The 19,329-nt window shown below is 38.5% G+C and overlaps 1 protein-coding gene across 1 annotated transcript in view; it reads left to right on the plus strand.

Moving 5' to 3' along the window:
• Nucleotides 1-19,329, plus strand: part of ep300b (EP300 lysine acetyltransferase b) — a 42,485-nt gene that overhangs the window by 8,954 nt on the left and 14,202 nt on the right. Inside the window, exons 4-18 of the mRNA XM_084135629.1 lie at nt 334-574; nt 676-789; nt 1,043-1,270; nt 5,304-5,412; nt 5,514-5,645; nt 6,046-6,163; nt 6,436-6,604; nt 7,942-8,040; nt 8,140-8,228; nt 8,309-8,461; nt 9,720-10,178; nt 13,767-13,988; nt 14,063-14,216; nt 15,113-15,264; nt 18,852-19,091. Of these exons, the coding sequence (XP_083991755.1) occupies nt 334-574; nt 676-789; nt 1,043-1,270; nt 5,304-5,412; nt 5,514-5,645; nt 6,046-6,163; nt 6,436-6,604; nt 7,942-8,040; nt 8,140-8,228; nt 8,309-8,461; nt 9,720-10,178; nt 13,767-13,988; nt 14,063-14,216; nt 15,113-15,264; nt 18,852-19,091 (2,679 nt within the window). The remainder of the gene's footprint in view (nt 1-333; nt 575-675; nt 790-1,042; nt 1,271-5,303; nt 5,413-5,513; nt 5,646-6,045; nt 6,164-6,435; nt 6,605-7,941; nt 8,041-8,139; nt 8,229-8,308; nt 8,462-9,719; nt 10,179-13,766; nt 13,989-14,062; nt 14,217-15,112; nt 15,265-18,851; nt 19,092-19,329) is intronic.

Consider the following 19,329-nt stretch of genomic DNA (forward strand, 5'->3'; position numbering starts at 1 on the left):
CTATCTATCTATCTATCTATCTATCTATCTATCTATCTATCTATCTATCTATCTATCTATCTTGTAATAATATATCACAATATAACTGTTTTACTGTATTGTTGACCAAATAAATGCAGCCTTGATTAAGACATTAAAAATATTACCGACCCCAAGCTTGAAGGATATGTGCTGCCATCATTGCTAACGGACACTCCAGTGTTTTTTTTTTTTAAAGCTAATTCCCTGTAATAATAATTCCCTGCTAATAATCTTTAAATCTGTAAATCACTCTGAAGCTGCAGGAACATGAAATCCTGACCCTTGAAACCCTTTCTTTCTGTCTGTTTCTAGCAGAGCTCAGGTGTGGTGGGTGGCGTCTCGGGCCCGGGTGGGGCGGTAGCGCCCCCTGCAGCGGACCCGGAGAAGCGTAAACTCATTCAGCAGCAGTTGGTGCTGTTACTACATGCTCACAAGTGCCATCGCAGAGAGCAGGCCAACGGAGAGGTCCGCCAGTGCAACCTGCCCCACTGCAGAACCATGAAGAACGTCCTTAATCACATGACCCACTGTCAGGCCGGCAAATCCTGCCAGGGTGAGCCAGGAATCCACCCATTCATAATCTTTTGTTCGTATTCTTCCCCGTTCATAAAAGAGATGACAGCACCTTACTTGCATGCTTGTGTTCCCTGACAGTGGCTCACTGCGCATCCTCTAGGCAGATCATCTCTCACTGGAAGAACTGCACGCGGCACGACTGTCCCGTCTGCCTGCCGCTAAAGAGCGCTGGGGACAAAAGAAACCAGCAATGTGAGTTAATATGCACAAATGCAACTCATCCTCAAGTCATTATAAATCTGTATGACTTTCTTACTTTTTTCAGTGGAACACAAAAGAAAATATTTGGAAGAATGTTTCAACTGTTTTCGCCCATACAGTGAAAGTCAATGGGGTCCAAAACAACACTGGATTCCATTGATTTAAAACATTGTTTAAAATATCTTCTAGTACTCAACACATTGAAAGGGTTTTTCAATCTCCCATCCTTCATCTTTCTCTCTAGCTCTGCTGGTAGGTGCTGGGATGGCCATGGGTGGTCCATTAGGTGGGTCATTACCTGGCGGCCAGCCTTCAGCCCCAAACTTAAACCCACCCAGTCAGATTGACCCAAGCTCAATCGAAAGGGCATATGCTGCTCTTGGACTCACCTACCAGGGCAACCAGGCATCCAATCAGAATCAGCAGAGCTCTGCAACTGCTCAACCCGGCATGAGGACGCTCAACAACATAGGTTAGAGTTTCTTGTCCAAATACTGCTGTCCAAATGCTGTCTTGGCCGCTTAAGAGCATGTGTATGCGCCAAGTAAGTGCGCAAGGCCATCCCTTGTCTGAAAACCGCCAAAGTGCACTTAATGCACTCTAAAACCACATAATCACTAATAGTGCTTCGGAGCAGTCTTTGAGGCTAAAGGCCCGTTCACACCAAGGACGATATCTATAAAGATAACAATGAAGATACAGTTCTAAAAATCGTTCTCAATATTAAAGAATAGCAGAGTCTACACCACAACTATAACGATAACGAGCATTTAAAGCGGCAGACAAACACGCGTTTAGAATAAACATGATATCGTCTGCTGGTGTGGACACTAATATAGTTATCTTTGCAGTTATTGTTCTTTGTGTGAACGGGTCTTTAGCGTATTCCATCATTCATCACGTTCAGGAAATTACATGCCCCGATTTCACATCATGTGAAGAAAAACTTTCCAGTGTAAGTTGAGTTGATTAAAAGTTACCTATAATTTGGTTTTAAAATGTAAAGTGTTGCACATTTTATTGTTGTAGAGACTGCAGAGATTTATATGTATTTTGTAAAACGTTTGAAAATTAAGCACCATACTCACGCAGTGATTAAATGTGTCCTATTGCGTAAGTAAAAATCTTACAACACTTGCAGTCTTCACGTCCTTTCGAACACTTTAGCCGAACTCCGGAAATACGTAATCTAAGTAGAACAGTGGTCAAGTGCAAAAACCTCAAGTGTGGGTATTTGGACAGGCCCTCTGATTAAATGCTTCTCCACTAATGTTATTTGATGATCTTTTATATATCTGTATTGGTGTAGAACTAGAAATTAACATCCTTCACTAACAGATCAGATTGATAAAACGCATCTGATAATTAAAAAAAAAAAAAAATCATCTCTTAAAGTGCCCCTATTATGTTATTTTAAAGTTTTCTAATGTTGTTGTGGAGTCTCCTACAACATGTTTACATGCATCAAAGGTAAAAAAAACTGTTTAATTTCCTCATAATATACATTTGCACATCACCACATTTTCAGTGACTCTCAAACGACTCTTCAAATGAATCAGTCTCTCTAAATCCCTCCTTTCCACAAGCTACTCTGCTCTGATTGGCCAGACAGCTCAGTCTGTTGTGATTGGCCTGCCGTGTACGGCGCGTCGAAAACAAAAATGCCCATTGCCATAACAACGTCAGCTCTGCTTGTCCTGAGGCTTCTTACACCGTAAACTAAACACAGTAACGAACAATGACGTCGATTTTACCATATCAATGCAGGACTCAGTGTTTCTCAGTGATACACTACTCAGTTTGAGGCACATTATATGAGATGTTGCAACTGTAATTCCTCACCATCAGCATTAACAAATGCATGTCCATCAACAAACCAATTATTTTACTTGTAATCATTTATTTACAGAGTATTTTTCTTATATTGCGGTGAACACGTGGAAACTGTATCAATAACAGTGCATGTATACATTAGCTGAGCTCTAGAGTGAATGATCTGATGCAACATAAATGTTGGTAAAACAAACATTTCCTCAAAGTAGTGAGAACGACAGACAATCTGCATTAATAGACACAGTGTTAGGTAATAGTGGCCCACAACTGATTAGCAGAAGTATTTCAGTAAAACAGTAATAAAGTGAGTTAGCCAGTTAGCAGGAGACCTAAGTTACACAATATAAAACTCAAAACTAAGTATTTTGAACACCATCTTTCAAGAGCAAGCGGTTTGCGAATCCTGCATTGAACTCCGAGATTTGAGAAGCAGTCTTCAGTGAAATAAAGGGAACACAGCAAAAGTTTAGGATTGTACTGCTGTGATATCATGGTAAAGATGAATTTTAACCACTGATTCTTCACATGCTCGTCCTTGGGCAGTGGAAAGAAACTGGCTTTACCTTCACATTGTAGAGCACAGCATCTTCTCGACATGACGCTATCCAGTATCCACAGGAATCAGCTGCAGGTTTGACGTTCAAGTTTTCCCTGGTGTCTGCGCGTGCAATAAGTGGGCGGGCAATATGCTAATGTTTCTTCTTGACGTCACAACGAAACAGCTTATGACTCATTTGAAAAACGATTCATTTAATTGACTCAGAGTCGACTCTTACTTTTGAAAGACAATAACTTTATATACGGTGCACTTTCAGATTTAAACATCTGCAGGATGTTTTCATTCACTTAGAGCTATGTTACACCCTACATGAAAGGTCATTTTCAAAAATCCATAATAGGGGCCCTTTAATACGACATGCATGATTTTTCTGATTAAAATTGCAGTTTAAAATTAAAATCCAGGTGATTTTATATATCAAAACTACATTAATAATAATAATAATAATAATAACAATAATAATGTTGTTGTTGTTATCACTAAATAAAAAAATATACAAATAAAAATGTACTGTCTAAAAACAAATAAGAAATATTACTTTATTGTAATATTGTAATATTTCAATGTAAAATAAAATAGAGTATTTATGAATAGGATAATATAATAATAATAATGATTTTTATTTTACTTTACGTTACATTATTTTACAATTATTACACTACTAATATTTATGGCTGTCTTAATTTCTTCATTTTCAAACCACCAAAGCCCTTAATGCTTCTCTTTTAAGCGCTTCTCATTACAAGAATGATGAGATGCATTAAGCAAATGCAGATGCAGAGATGGAGTTTGTGTGGAGCAGCATTTACTGTAAACCGAGCTGCTGCAAACTCCGGCAGATAATGAGATTATCATGTATATAAACACACTGAAACATGCAAGCGCATACATTTCATTAAATTGAAGTGTTTGCAATTTTTATAAAATCACATTAAGCCGTATCGAGATCTTAGTGTACATCCTTACTGCAAAAAATTATTTTCATACTCAGGTTTTTTTGTCTTGTTTTCCAGTACAAATATGTGATCAATCTTAAATCAAGATGCATATACTCCAGATATTAAGTCTTGTTTGCTGAAAAAAAAAAAAAAAAATAAAAGGTACAATATAGTTTTTTTTGCAATAAAATATCCAAAAATCACTTGCACGGTGTGATATATTTCCTGCAGTTGTGTACTTACAATATCCCAAAATATTTCAAAAAGATTTTTGATTTCAGAGAAATTCCAATTTTTAATAATGTCTCGTCCCTGTTCACTTGTCGCCTGTCAATGACGTAATATCCGCATTATCCCTGGTTTCCGCTCTTACTGACATAGTAACCATGGCGACAGACGTGGACAACTGCGTTATGTCTAGCGGCACGCTCACGCTGTTGTTTCGTTCAAACATTATGGACCGTGGCAAGCAGACTTTGGGACAAAAGGAGAACTAAAACGAGGATCAATATCAGCGTGGCGTTTTCAAGATGCCAAGAGCTCCGCGACTAACTTCTACTTGACAGAGTAGCACGTACTTTATGACCTGTGTGAGTAGTAATTCAGCACTTGCGGGTGGTTCGGTAGAATAAAACGTCCATATTCCTTTATATCCGCGGGATATGGCGCTGATATCTGTCTCTCATTAGCAATCGCGCCCTGCTTCATACCACAGTCATGTTAAAAACATCAATGTATTCACTCATCCATAAACATTATTAGATCCATCAGCATGACAGCAAGTCCCATGATTCCACTTATCACTGCGTCATCAACCTACGCCTTTGTTACTGGAAGAGGTTAGCGACCTCTAGTGGCGAAAAAAATTACATATTGTAGCTTTAAGTAGGTTTATGCTTAAAACAAGAAAAATATTCGCCAAAGGGTTAGTTTGGCCAAAAATGAAAATTCTGTCATTAATAATAAAATCTCCCTCATGTTGTTCCAAACCCGTAAGTCTTTCGTTCATCTTCGGAACAGAAAGTAATGAAATCTGAGAGGTTTCTGTCCCCCCCATTGACAGCTATATTCTCAATTTTATGAACTAACTCTTTAAGAAAAAGAAACTGGTTTTCACTTTGAATTAAGTTTATTTAGCATGTTTTACCTATGATGTCTTATACTGTGTTCCCCAGCAGGTGGGAACTCAATGGGAGTGAACGGTGGAGCCGGGGCGCCGATGACGAACCAGCATTCGGGAATGCTGCCTGACGGCATGTTGCACAGGAACATGACGGCTCAGAGGTACTGAACATCACTGCGGTTCAGTGGACCGGCACCTGGTTTAAATAGTTGGTCAATGAAAGTTTAACGTTGATGTTTGATGGTTTGCCTCTCTCTTGCAGTCTGATGAATGACGCCTCTGGTGTTGGTAACATGGGTTCTGTAGCGACGGCCACGCCCCCCTCTGCAGGAATGAGGAAGAACTGGCATGAAGACATCACACAGGATCTCCGGAATCACCTCGTACACAAACTGTGAGTGATACACACATACCCACACCCGCTTAGACCAACTACTGTCATTTTATGCACCCATTATTAGAAATGGACGTCAAAAATGTTTATTAAAAATGGTAATATTGTTAAATATTATTACAATTTAAAATAACAGGTTCAATTTGGAATAAATTTTAAATTGTAATTTATTACTGCAATGGTAAAGCTGAATTTTCAGCATCATTACTCCAGTCTTCAGTGTCACATGATCCTTCAGAAATCATTCTAATATGATGATTTGGTGCTCACTCTCCATAAAATGATTTAAAAATCCATATCTACCAATCACACACAACTGGAAAGTCACATATAAGGTGCTGTTTAATTCCATGAGCTCGTTCTCAGTCACGTGTGTTTGTGTGTGTGTGTGTGAGAGTAGTGTGCAGGCTATCTTCCCCACTCCAGACCCTGCAGCACTGAAGGATCGGCGGATGGAAAATCTTGTAGCTTATGCACGCAAAGTGGAGGGTGACATGTATGAATCTGCAAACAGCAGGGTAAGAAAACGCTTGCACAGTCAGTCTCATGTCTGTGGGTTATATCTGAATGAATTGACAGTATCACTTGTTTCTTCATTTTTTTTACCCATGACACAGATGTCACAGTTGGACAGAACACTGAAAAAAACAGCCTAACCAGGCACAAATACGTCCATACATTTTTCTGTCTTCACTAAAAGCGCACGAAAAAGACTTTGAACTGAATCAGTGTACTTGTTTTAAACCAAATTGTAAGAATGATTGTCTTCATGAATGTTTATCTCTTCCAGGCGGAGTATTACCACTTGTTGGCGGAGAAGATTTATAAGATTCAGAAGGAGCTGGAGGAGAAGAGGAGAACCCGACTGCAGAAGCAGGGTATGATGCCAGCTCAGCCTGGCATGCCCAACAGTGCTCTACCTCAAGCACCCGCTGGCATGAACCAGGCACAGCTGCCTAGTACGTACACATACACACCTGCATACAGCCATGTGTGGCTACCCGTCGAAATAAAAACTCGATGCATGAAACGGAAGTTGAGATAGTCTTTTCTTCCCTTTTGTGACGTCTATTTGAGTGAAACGGCTTCTCAAACAACAACAAAATTTTGTCCTCAGGGAATTGATTGGATGGTTGTGGTTTGCTATTGCTGTGATGTCATGCGAGTGACAGTTTGTCCCGCCCCCGCGCCAGTAAACGCATCATCAGAGAAGAGAAGAGATGACATTGCAAGAGGGAGCGGAAGTCATTTTGATCAATTTACAAGTTTTTACTTTTTAAAAAATATGAATCTGCACGTATAAATCTTTTGTAATAAATACTGCAGTATTCCATAAAAGAACAAGAATTTTCAATTTTGATTTCATGGTGACTTTAACGTTTGTAAATTAAGACTTTAATATCCGTATTGTAATTTTACAGCAGTACTATAAAATAATAGAATTTTTTATTTCTCAATTTCTTATTTTAAGATACAAAAATTGGAGTATTATTTTGTTTAATATATTATTTAATAATAATCACAATAAAAATCCCAATTAATATTATTTTACACTGAATTGTTTAAAAACAGTGGGAATGTGCTGAATGCAATCTCAAGTGGTTTTTTTTTTTTTTTTTTTACTCCGCTCACTTTATGGTTACTGAAAGAGTTTTGAGTTGGTTCTTGTAAAGAGTTAACCCATTTCTAAACCCCAAGCCCCCCCCAAAAAAATATCATCCAGCTCTGAAAGGATCAAAAGCTCCGTTCGCACCAAGAACAATAACTATAAAGTTAACGATAACTATATTAGCGTACACACCAACGCATGATATTATTTCTTTTTATTATAAGCGCGCGCTGCAGTTTTGTTGTCTGTTGCTTTTAAAGCTCAAGCTCTTCAAAGCAGGATGGATTCTGATTGGCTGTCAGTGTTTTTATCGTTCATCAGCTGGAAAAAATCTTGTTTCTCTGTGCCATTATAGTTTTGGTGTAGACTCTGGTATTCTTTTATATATTTAGAATGATTTTTAGAGCTATATCTTCATCGTTGTCTTTATAGTTATCGTCCTTGGTGTGGACGGGCCTAAATTCCCAACTTTTATATTATTTTTATTTTGCACTCACCAATAAAATCACCCTACTCATTCTAGAATGATTCATTCTTTATAAATGTAGCTATTAAAGTCATCTGGTGAACATTCCTGTATTATTTCGCAGAAAAAGTAAATATCGCATCGTTGCGAGCGCAATCGGACACAGATTTTTGTTAATGATTGCATGGAATGGTTGTAATGGATGTTCTGATCTCTTCTAGATGGTCCCCATTCAGATCCGCCCTTAGTTCAAGCCACTGGACCCAATCCGATGGCCAGCCGCATGCAGAATCCTGCTGGTATGGCACACTCACTAAATGGTCTGTAGTTGAAGAACAGTTCTTTTGAACATCCTTAAATAAATCCATATTTTTGTGTTTGTCTTTTTTTGTGACTTTCATTCTCGCTCACCCGTGCAGGTATGAATCAGTTTTCCCAGGTGGGGATGCAGCAGCCAATGGGTCAAAGGGCAACGCCGCCCCTGCCGATGGGAACAAACCTCAATCAGGTAAACTCATTTGTGACCTGAAGGGGAACGACTGATTTAACTTTAAGTGTTTATTTGGTGTATTTATTGTGTATTTTTAGATGAGTATGCAGGGAACACCTCGAATGGCTCAACCCAACGTACCCCAGTTACAAAACCAGTACATGCAGAACCAGTTTCCAGGCACGGGTGCCGGACTGGGCCAGGGTGTGGGTGGCCTGAACCAACCTGCAGGGCAGGGAGCCATACCACAGGTCAGCTATTAAAGCACATTCATATCATATTACTCAGTACAGTTAGATGTCTCTAATGCATCTAATACTTTAATATGATTCGTCTTTTGGTGGTTATAAGAGTGTATAACAGTTTTTCTGTTATAATCTCTTGTGAAAGACAATAAACATTGACTAACATGCTCAATTTTTTATTACTTTTTCATTGAGATTTAGCATAACTTGAGATTATTAAGTTAGAACTGTCTCATTGAAACCTCTTTTGTTTCATGTTTCACCTCTTGTGTTTAGTAATGTTGTGTGTGATTTAGTGGTACTTAAGTGTACTCCTAAAACTTAATGTTAGGGTGGAAATAAGGATGGGTGATGTAGCCCAGCATTAACACTGAAAAAAAAACTGTTTATACACTATTATTTAGCAAGGACACATACAATTGATAAAAAGTAAAGACATTTATAATGTTACAAAAGATTTTTATTTCAAATAAATGCTGTTCTTTTCAACTTTCTATTCATCAAAGAATCCTGAAAAAAAAGTATCACAGTTTGCATAAAAATATATTCAACATATATAAAAATATATAGTTGAAAAATATATTCAACAAAACTATTTGGACCAAGCAGCCTTTTTCGCTAAATGGATTGAAAATATTTAATGCAAAAACTAAAATACATTTGTTTAGTATAACAGCATGTTTTTTACTGATAGTTCTTCACTGAACTATATATATATATATATATATATATATATATATATATATATATATATATATATATATATATATATATATAAAACCATCACTGAACTAACTTAAGCTGGACTATGACACTATTTTCTTCTAGATCTGCTTTATAGCATAAACAAACCCTGTTGCATTATTTTCCTGTTATCACTGTAAAGCTGCTTTTAAACTAACTGTATTGTAAAAAGCGCTATATAAATAAAGGTGAGCTATATTTATTTATATGTTCCAATATACATGATTATACACAAACATTTTAATACATGAGGTGACCCAAGTGAATTACTGAATCAGTTATTGAACAGATTCATTGTAATTGATGCTTTGAAAGAACTGATTAGAGATTGGCGAAATAAGAAGCAGCCGTGAAACAGTCTTCAGGAAACTTGTGATCACTGCAGTATTGATGATGTTATAGCACCAACAAAACTATCAGGAATATGTTGTAAAAAATAAATGGATCGCCCAGCTCTTGATGTGTAGTAATAGCACCCAATTAACTCTGAATTTTGTTTGTTGTCTTTTTCCTCTCTCAGAATCAGATGCCCACTGCTCCATCGCAGGCAGTCAGAAGTCCAGTAGCTCAAACTCAGTCTGCAGTCTCTGGCTCTGGAGCCGCTGTTGGCCCTCAGGGGCCTCCGTCCAACCTCCCCCCACCTGCTCCACAGCCTGGATTGCATGCGCACTGTCCTCCCTTACGCCAAAACTCCCCTTCTCCTGCACGCAGCCGCACCCCTACCCCTGCCCCGCACCAAACGCCCCCGCAGTTGCCGGGTAACCAGACTCCCCAGCCCCACACCCCCACTTCTTCAACCACTATGGCCCCACCTGCAATGCAGCTGCCCTCGATGGCACAGGGGGTGGGCTCAGAAAAAGCCAGTCAGCTACAGCAGCAATCACATGGGGGCGGAGCCTCTGGAGGCCCCCAAACAGGGCTAGCGTCATCTGTGCCTTCCCAGAACGCCCACGGGCTTTGTGCACACCCACACACTCCTGTGAGTATCACAATCGAGAATGTGTTTGTTTAGGGTGTTTTTGCTTGTATCCTCACATCTTCTCATAGGTTGACTTGTATGTCACTGAATTTTTTTTGGATCTGCTATTAATTTAGGGCCCTATGATTTCCGCGATGCGGAAAATGCAGACAAAATTGTGGACCCGGAATTTGGATGAATAGATCAGATATAGGGCTTTACAAAAATCAGTGTTTGTGAATGTGTAACCTCAAAAAGACTGCTATTGAAATATTTATTCTGCGTGTCTCTGTGTGAATGAATGGCGCAGTTTTGTCTGCTACTCAAGCACGCGTGCCGCTCGTGCCGACAGTCCACTTAAACTTCATCTTCAGATACACAAAGGAACTCAAAAGTCTTCGCTACAACTCCGCAAAACAAAGGTTCTTAAAATGTATTACTATTGTACAGTAGAATGTACTTCTAAAAGTAATAACAGTAATAATACAGTTTATTGAAACATTATTTTTTAAATATCACAGAATTCCGTCCATGTTTTTATTTAAACTGTAAACCGTTGTTGTGCAAGACGTTGTTTGCAAAAATAAAAGGAATCGTTCAAATTTCATTTAATTACATTTTAAAAGATTAAGGCTAAGGTCTGTTCACACCAAGAACAATAACTATAAGTAGGGCTGTCAAGCGATTACATTTTTAATCGAATTAAGTACATGATGTGCCGATTAATTAATCGCACATCAAATTTGGCTAAGAAATTACCCACAAAAGATCATTTTAAAGTCATTATTGTGTTAAATGAGAAAAGGATCAAATGGACATTATAAAAAGTAGTTTTAGAAAGAAATGTTTTATTTTATGCAGCATAGAATTTATTACACAAATTTTTAAGCTACAACAACCATGAGAGTGAGTAAATGTAAATAAACTGAGTTTTAATTTTTGGGCAAACTATCCTCAAAATATGAAAAAAAAATTTAACGAAATGATGCACTAAATAAGAAACTAAAACTGCCAGTAGGTGGTGGTAAATGTCTTATTTTTCTCTCAAATGGCTGATTCATTCAGGAATTAAGCCTCTCTTTATGAATGGGTCATTTGAATCACTGGTTCACCCGATTGATTCACTCAAAACATGGATTCATTCAGAAGAGAAACTCCACTGAGTTCTGCTCTGACTTTATAGATAATATTTTAGTTGGCAAAACTGAGCAAAAACAGACAATATCGTGTCTAAAATATAACACTATATTAACTAATTCTTCTTTATTGAACTGTTGTATAAAATCAGTATCACATTTACACTCGTGCTATTCGGGACAAATTGCCCTGCTTCATGTTCGTCACCAATCCAGCTGTATGAAACAAATGTAAGATGACCAAAGTAGGTCTGGGGCTGGGCTGGTGCATTAAACGTGTTAGGCTGCTAAATCATTTTAGCATGTTATTTTTCCATAACTAATTTGTTACATTAACGTTAAATCAACACCCCTATAAAGATAACTATGAAACTATAACAATATCTATATTAGCGTCTACACCAGCGGATGATATCGTTCTTGTATTTATTCTAAGCATGCGCTGCAATTATGTCGTCTGGCGCTTTAAATGCTCAAGCTCCGTAAAGCTGGATGGATTCTAATTTGGCTGTCAATGTTTTGTTCAGCAGCTGGAAAAAAAATTGTGAAAGCGATTCCAACGATATGGTTTCTCTGTGCCGTTATAGTTGTGGACTCTGCTATTCTTTTATATTTAGAATGATTTTTAAACCTATGGGCCAGATTTGCTAACAGCTCACGCCAGCTCAAACCCTCTTTTGGTGTTAAAAAACTACTGTCAGGATTTACTAAAGACACTTAGTGAAGAATTAGTGCTGAATTTTTTTTGCTGCTGAGTCTGACCTTATCGCATATGCATTTGTAGCAGTTTCCCTTTCAGACGCAAAATTTATGGGAGGAGGAGAGTATTTAAATGAATCACGAAAGGTGATTTACTAAGGTTTGCGCTAGTCAATTTACTGGTATTTGCGCCGTTATTTACTGCCCAAAAAAAGCATGTCTTAAACCAGATGCTAATTTGCGCTGCTCTTGCTAGATTGTGTTGGTCATTATGGAAATGATCCGGCTGCGTCTGTGTTCTTTAATTTGCGCGTCGTCAGCAGATCACGCGCAAAACTTTACATTCCCATTTGCGTTTTTTTAGAATGGTTGCATGCTAATTTACCCTGTTTAGTAAATCTGGCCCTATATCTTTATCATTAAAGATATTGTCCTTGGTGTGAACAGGCCTTTAAACTTGAGAGCATTCATTTGATTACCACACTTCTTTTGATAATACATTTATTTTAAATAATACAACTCAGAATCCAGAAAAAATCAAACAGACAACAGATATTCTGAAAGAATAAAACATTTAATAGAGCGCTATTATTGTTGAAAATAATAATGTGTGTACTAGTATGAATGTAATCCAGACATTCACGTGACCTACCAGCGTCAGTTGTGTTGCTTCACTGCCATTCACAAATCCTCTCCCGTGGCACACTTCAGAATCTCGCTAGAAGTAGTAGGTCATCCAGGGACTTTTTGCCTGTACTCTTTTATGAGTACTGTGTATTCGTACATACTACTTTTACCACATACCGTTTTTTGCCTACTATATATTAGGGAAGTATGCAATTTTGGATTCGGCCAGAAATTGGGCTGCACGCAGACGTCCGCGGACCACCCTGATGACGAAAATTAAGTCTCTCGGACCGACGCAAAACGCAGACGTCCAAAGTATACTTTGGGCTTTAGTGTCTCTATGTGTCTGTCTGTTCTCTCTTATTCTTCTGTTCAGCAGTTCCTTTGTCAGATCCTTCTTTTCTTTGTCACTGGCTGTTCTCTTCTAGGGAGTTTTCACACTGAAGTTTAGTTTGAAACAGCACGGTTCGCATAAAAAATTGGTCATTTGAAAGCTGTCATGGGCAGCAACTTTAACTCTGGTCTGAACTTGTTTAGGAAGTAAAGTAACATGCACTTGCATTGTAGCTGATGACGACGTCATTAATTCAACGAAACGCATGTAGGGGATAACAGCGGTGAAGATTTGCTAAGAGCGAGAGTGAGCGTGTGCCGTGTAATCGTGCAGAGTGAATGTAATCAGAGCAGCAAATGAATGACCCGAAATCAGCTGTCTCCTCAAACAAGTCCGTTTGCGCGCAGCAGAGAAGCCGCCTTCATGCAACGTACAGTGACAAGTGCTATTCACTCTTCTGCCCATAATAGCACCATATTAAATAACACTCTATACGTTTTTGATGACGCAAGATGACCGCAGATCCATGGGGGTTTGATAGAACTGAGTAAGTGTGAAATAGACCAACGCTGCAGGAAGCTGTGGAACAATTGCTCTTAGATTAGATTTAGTTTGCTATTGGCTGTTCTCTTTTACTCGACTTGTTCTAACATTTGTTTCTCTATTAGCTCCTAAGCTGTTGTTGTTGTTTTTTTGGCTGTTCCTACTGACTTTTGTTTGCCATTGACTGTTCTCTCTTTCCTCCTGACTCGCTTCTTGTTTTGGCTATTTGCTCTTACTCTGCTCCTCCTTTCGTTTTGTTCCCACCCTCAGCTGTCTCAGAAGTCGTCTCTGACTGCAGACGGTCAGGCCTCAACTCCTGCATCGGTCAGCAGTGCTGACCCTAGCTCACAACTGACATCATCCGAGCCCACCGCACCACTTGACCCCAAAACTGAGGTCAAGCAGGAAGAAGAGGATGAGAATGAGATGGAGGATAAGGCCTCAGGGAAAATGGCCGCCATGCAGACTGAGATTAAGACGGAGAAATCAGAGGTGAGCAGGAAAACACAATTACATCTGTTAAATCCGAGATTCATTCCCTAACCTTATTTTGATTGGTCCGCTAGATAAAGAAGGAGGAACCCGCAGGTGATGAATGCAAGACAGAACCAATGGAAACATCGACTGGGTCGACAGCTGAGGACAAGAAGCCGGAGGTCAAAACCGAACTCAAAGAGGAAGAGAACAGCACTCCCGCAAACACACAAAGCAAGAAGAAAGGTAAAACAAACTCGTCCACACATTCATAGATGCTTTTGTTTTAGGGTAAATCTTTCATCCTTAAAGGTGATGTGGCTTTTCTATGTTAAAATACCTTTGCAAGTGTAACGTGCTGAGAAAACTATATGCAAGCCTTAGGTAGACTGTAAACGTGGTGCTTTCGAAACATTGTCATTTATATATACCGGTGTATGTGTCATTTTTAAATCAATAGTTTAAGTTCGATTGTCATTCACAGTGCTTCATGGGATTGTAGTTCTTTCCCTCATTAAAACTATCAAATACACGGTGTTGTACCTTTGTCTTTTTGTCTAATTTCCTAATAATTTTGCTTTAAATCGAAGTGTGTAATGTTGTGATAGCTGGTTTATTTGGTTCATTGCTTATATCTCTTAAACAAAAACTTTCAAAAAGTACATATGGGAAAATACGTCTGGATCCAAGGCCTCACTCTATGGTGTGCGTTTGGGGTGGGACTTTCTGTTTCTTGACTACCTGTTATACAGGGGGCTGTTTGGGAAATGTTTTTTTATTCTGTTTGGTGAAACTAGTGGCACAGGAATAATATTCTTCACCTTTAAGGATCCTACAGGCGTTCTTATATAATTTGCATAAATTCATTAACCAAAGCATCTTACAAAAAGGGAAAACACCACACAAGAACTGCTATTGTAATTCATTTTATATGGTGTTAAAACTGTGGAAAAACATCAGGTCTCATTGCATGAAATCTACTAATTCTGATCTAGAATCAGCAGGTGCGTGTTCATATTCCTTTTTTCGCAGTTTAATATGAAGGACAAACACTGCTTTGAAATCAGTACTTATGATTTTCATATGAATATGTACCTGATTCCTGACTCTGCTGCTTCCTTCATTTCCTTCCTCTCCATCAGTCTTTAAGCCCGACGAGCTCCGCCAGGCTTTAATGCCCACTCTGGAAGCTCTGTACAGACAGGACCCAGAGTCGCTGCCCTTCCGGCAGCCGGTGGACCCCCAGTTACTGGGAATACCCGTACGTATTCGAACTAGTAACAAAACTAACCTGGTAAGGGCCTGCGCTGGCACGCATTATGCTACAAACAACCTAGCACTTTTCAGTTCTAGTCTCATTACTTTTTCTTTTTCTTTTTTTTACCTTTACCCCTCTCTTCCTCTTCTGCCTGCTGTTGTGTCTTGTGTGTGTGAATGTGAGAGAGACGTTGCAAGTTTGCTTTTGTAGCGTGTCTGTCAGAAAAGAAGAGTGAAAATAAGGCAGCGCAGACTATGAACATCTGTTCTTGCGGTCGATGTGTCTTCATCCCGTAGAAAGACACATCAGGAGGATTTAAAACCTTAAAGCTGATGTTTGTAATTCTTTTCACATTCAAATTTTAGATTAATGTGCTGATGTGACTTTGCACAACTTTGATTGAACCAATGGGGTTGGGGAAATTTATATTAAACTTGTTTGAATTTTTTATTTATTTTTTAATCCAGTGGTGATGTTAATACTGCAAAAATTACAGACTTAAGCTTTTAATTTTGTTTTATTTAAGCAATTTACTTAAACTGAGGAATGTTATGTAGATATACTGAAATGGTGATAATGACCTGCCACTTTGAACTAGTTTGTTTTGAATCTTATCAACAAAATGAAACCGCTCTGAATGATCTCATAACCTGTGCTGGCCTTATTATCTTTGTTCGTTTAGTATAGTTTTTGCTGTCATCTGCTTAAACTCCATGTAGCTCATTATTTTAACCTGAGCTTTAATCCATCACATTTGTTTTATTTTGCCACATAAAAGCCTCATGCTAAGTCTACCATCAATCCCCAGAGTTATGGCCAATTTTTATTTTATTTTTTGGCTATAACCAGCATAGCAGATTAAAATGTATACACTGATCAAGTACAATTGGCTTTCATTTGTGTTAAATAGCCACAAATGTTTAGTGTCATGTGTTGCATGATGGGATCAGTTGACTGAATATGAGTTTCCTGCTATTCTGGTTATTTTGCTGCTTTAGCAGTGATTTGATGAAATGATGCACTGGCTCCATTTAAGGTATGACAAGCAAACATTACAGACAAAGAGAGTGATGTTTGACCTAAAAATTTAACTTTCGGCACCATTTTGCAATTAGCCACCCCACCACTGCCACCAAATATCACCAAAAATACAAAGTAAATTTGAACAAAATGTCTACAGAAATCCTCATCCAGTTATCACAGACAACTAAAAAAGTCAGACATTTATTGGTCAAAAGGTGTGGGAACCCTGAAGATAAAATAACTTCACGTGTAACTTCAAAGTGCTTATAATGATTCTGCGTTTATTCACTCTCTTCACTGGTATCAGATCAGTGTTTGTTCATGTATGTTTGTTTGAAACACCTGTTTGTCCTGGCATTGGTGTCGCCCCCATCGTGTCAGTTTGAAGGACTCGTATGGTTGTGTGGGCATAGATCAGGTGACTATTGTAAACACTGTAATTTCAATGTTTTAATAGATGTTATTGCAACATGTCAGATGTTGTTGGTGGTTACAGGAACCCTGCAGAGATCTTTTTTGATATAACCCAAAACCTCAAAGTAAATTGCTGTAAAACTCAAGTTTTTATTAGCATCATAAGTCAATTAAAAAAAAAAAGAATCCTCTTTGTGGCACACAACCTGAGTACTGTGGGGTCGATACCTTGAAGGAATGTATTTTTACTGTGTCTTTGATTTGTGCTGTTGGACTGTAAAGAAGGGAGTCCTGCTGTGCTTTGTCGTGTAAACGCTCATAGCTGCGCTAATGTAATTTAATGTGTCTGTGACGATATCACCTCGCTTGTGCTCACCTCAGCTTACTGTACCCTAAACGCTAACCCTGCCAACATCACCCCCTAGAAACCCTGTTTGTTTGGCGAAATTGATTCATTTTTCATCCAGGCTGTCCTCCAGATGTGAAATGAATACATTGGATTACATTGGATTTAAAATTAATAAACTTTTGCTTAAAACTAAAAATGATGACAGAGCAATGAATTACATTCCTAATGGTTACAGGGTGAATCTCATGAAGAAATACCCGGATCATATTTCACCCCAAAATCAAAAGAAAAACAATGAATTATATTTAGCATAAAGTAAATAAAGTTTATTTTTGGGACATATATATACACTCACCTAAAGGATTATTAGGAACACCATACTAATACTGTGTTTGACCCCCTTTCGCCTTCAGAACTGCCTTAATTCTACGTGGCATTGATTCAACAAGGTGCTGAAAGCATTCTTTAGAAATGTTGGCCCATATTGATAGGATAGCATCTTGCAGTTGATGGAGATTTGTGGGATGCACATCCAGGGCACGAAGCTCCCGTTCCACCACATCCCAAAGATGCTCTATTGGGTTGAGATCTGGTGACTGTGGGGGCCATTTTAGTACAGTGAACTCATTGTCATGTTCTTCTGCTGTTGTAGCCCATCCGCCTCAAGGTTGTGCGTGTTGTGGCTTCACAAATGCTTTGCTGCATACCTCGGTTGTAACGAGTGGTTATTTCAGTCAAAGTTGCTCTTCTATCAGCTTGAATCAGTCGGCCCATTCTCCTCTGACCTCTAGCATCAACAAGGCATTTTCGCCCACAGGACTGCCGCATACTGGATGTTTTTCCCTTTTCACACCATTCTTTGTAAACCCTAGAAATGGTTGTGCGTGAAAATCCCAGTAACTGAGCAGATTGTGAAATACTCAGACCGGCCCGTCTGGCACCAACAACCATGCCACGCTCAAAATTGCTTAAATCACCTTTCTTTCCCATTCTGACATTCAGTTTGGAGTTCAGGAGATTGTCTTGACCAGGACCACACCCCTAAATGCATTGAAGCAACTGCCATGTGATTGGTTGATTAGATAATTGCATTAATGAGAAATTGAACAGGTGTTCCTAATAATCCTTTAGGTGAGTGTATTTATATATATTTATTGTGACACTTAAGCACATCTGTCTTAATTTTTTTTATCTAGATAAAAAAAAATATATATATTTTTGTTATCATAACAATAATAATAATAATTATTATTATTTAAAATCATCATGGTTTTTTTACTGCTAATACTTCTATGATGTATACTTACAATTTAAGCAATACACCAATACCGCTGGGGGAGGTTAATTGTCATTTAATACAATGATATTAAATTAAATTGTCATGAAAATAAAGAAGTCTTAAAAATTTGCTTAATTTTCTTTACGCAAAATATAATTTTCCAGGCATTTCTTGACATTTTCAATGCGATTCAAACTACTATCTGACCATATTATGTTCAAATATCTTTGCCCACCCCAGTTCGTCTGCCATCGCTGGCGCTGGCCCAGATTTGTGTGTGTTTTTCTGTGTGTGTGGGAGAACGGGAGATAAATAGGGTACAGATTTGAGTGAGGCAGTGGGAGTCTGTTACGTTTTTCTCTGTTTGTGCATGTGAACCTCTTCTACAGCGCTCAACATTGTCCCCCTGCACCCTCTTCTCTCCCCCTGATTCTCAACCCGCCGGGCCACCATCCATCGCTCCGTCTGACTGGAACTTGATTTCATCTCATGATGATAATGACAATGATGGCCTTCATCCTTCACGCTGCCTCGTGTCGTCTGGACTCCGTCCTCCAGGACTACTTTGACATAGTAAAAAACCCGATGGACTTGTCCACTATCAAGCGTAAGCTGGACACGGGTCAGTACCAGGAGCCCTGGCAGTACGTGGACGACGTGTGGCTGATGTTCAATAACGCCTGGCTATATAACAGGAAGACGTCACGGGTATATAAATACTGCTCCAAACTGGCCGAGGTGTTTGAACAGGAAATAGACCCCGTTATGCAGGAAATGGGGTACTGCTGTGGAAGGAAGGTGAGCCGTGTGTGTGTGTGTGTGCATCACAGTTTTTGTGATGCACATTAATTAGCATTAATGCTAATAATAATCATTATTTTTACTGCTATTATAAAAAAAAATTTCATTATTAATGTAATAATAATAATACTATACGAGCATGATTAAATATGTTTGGTACTATACAACTATCATTAGTAGTATCATTGTTGTTGTTATTATTATTATTATTATTATTATTATTATTATTATTATT

The sequence above is a fragment of the Abramis brama genome, assembly GCF_963993115.1.
Source record: "Abramis brama genome assembly, chromosome: 1".
In the NCBI taxonomy this organism is placed as follows: Eukaryota; Metazoa; Chordata; class Actinopteri; order Cypriniformes; family Leuciscidae; genus Abramis; species Abramis brama.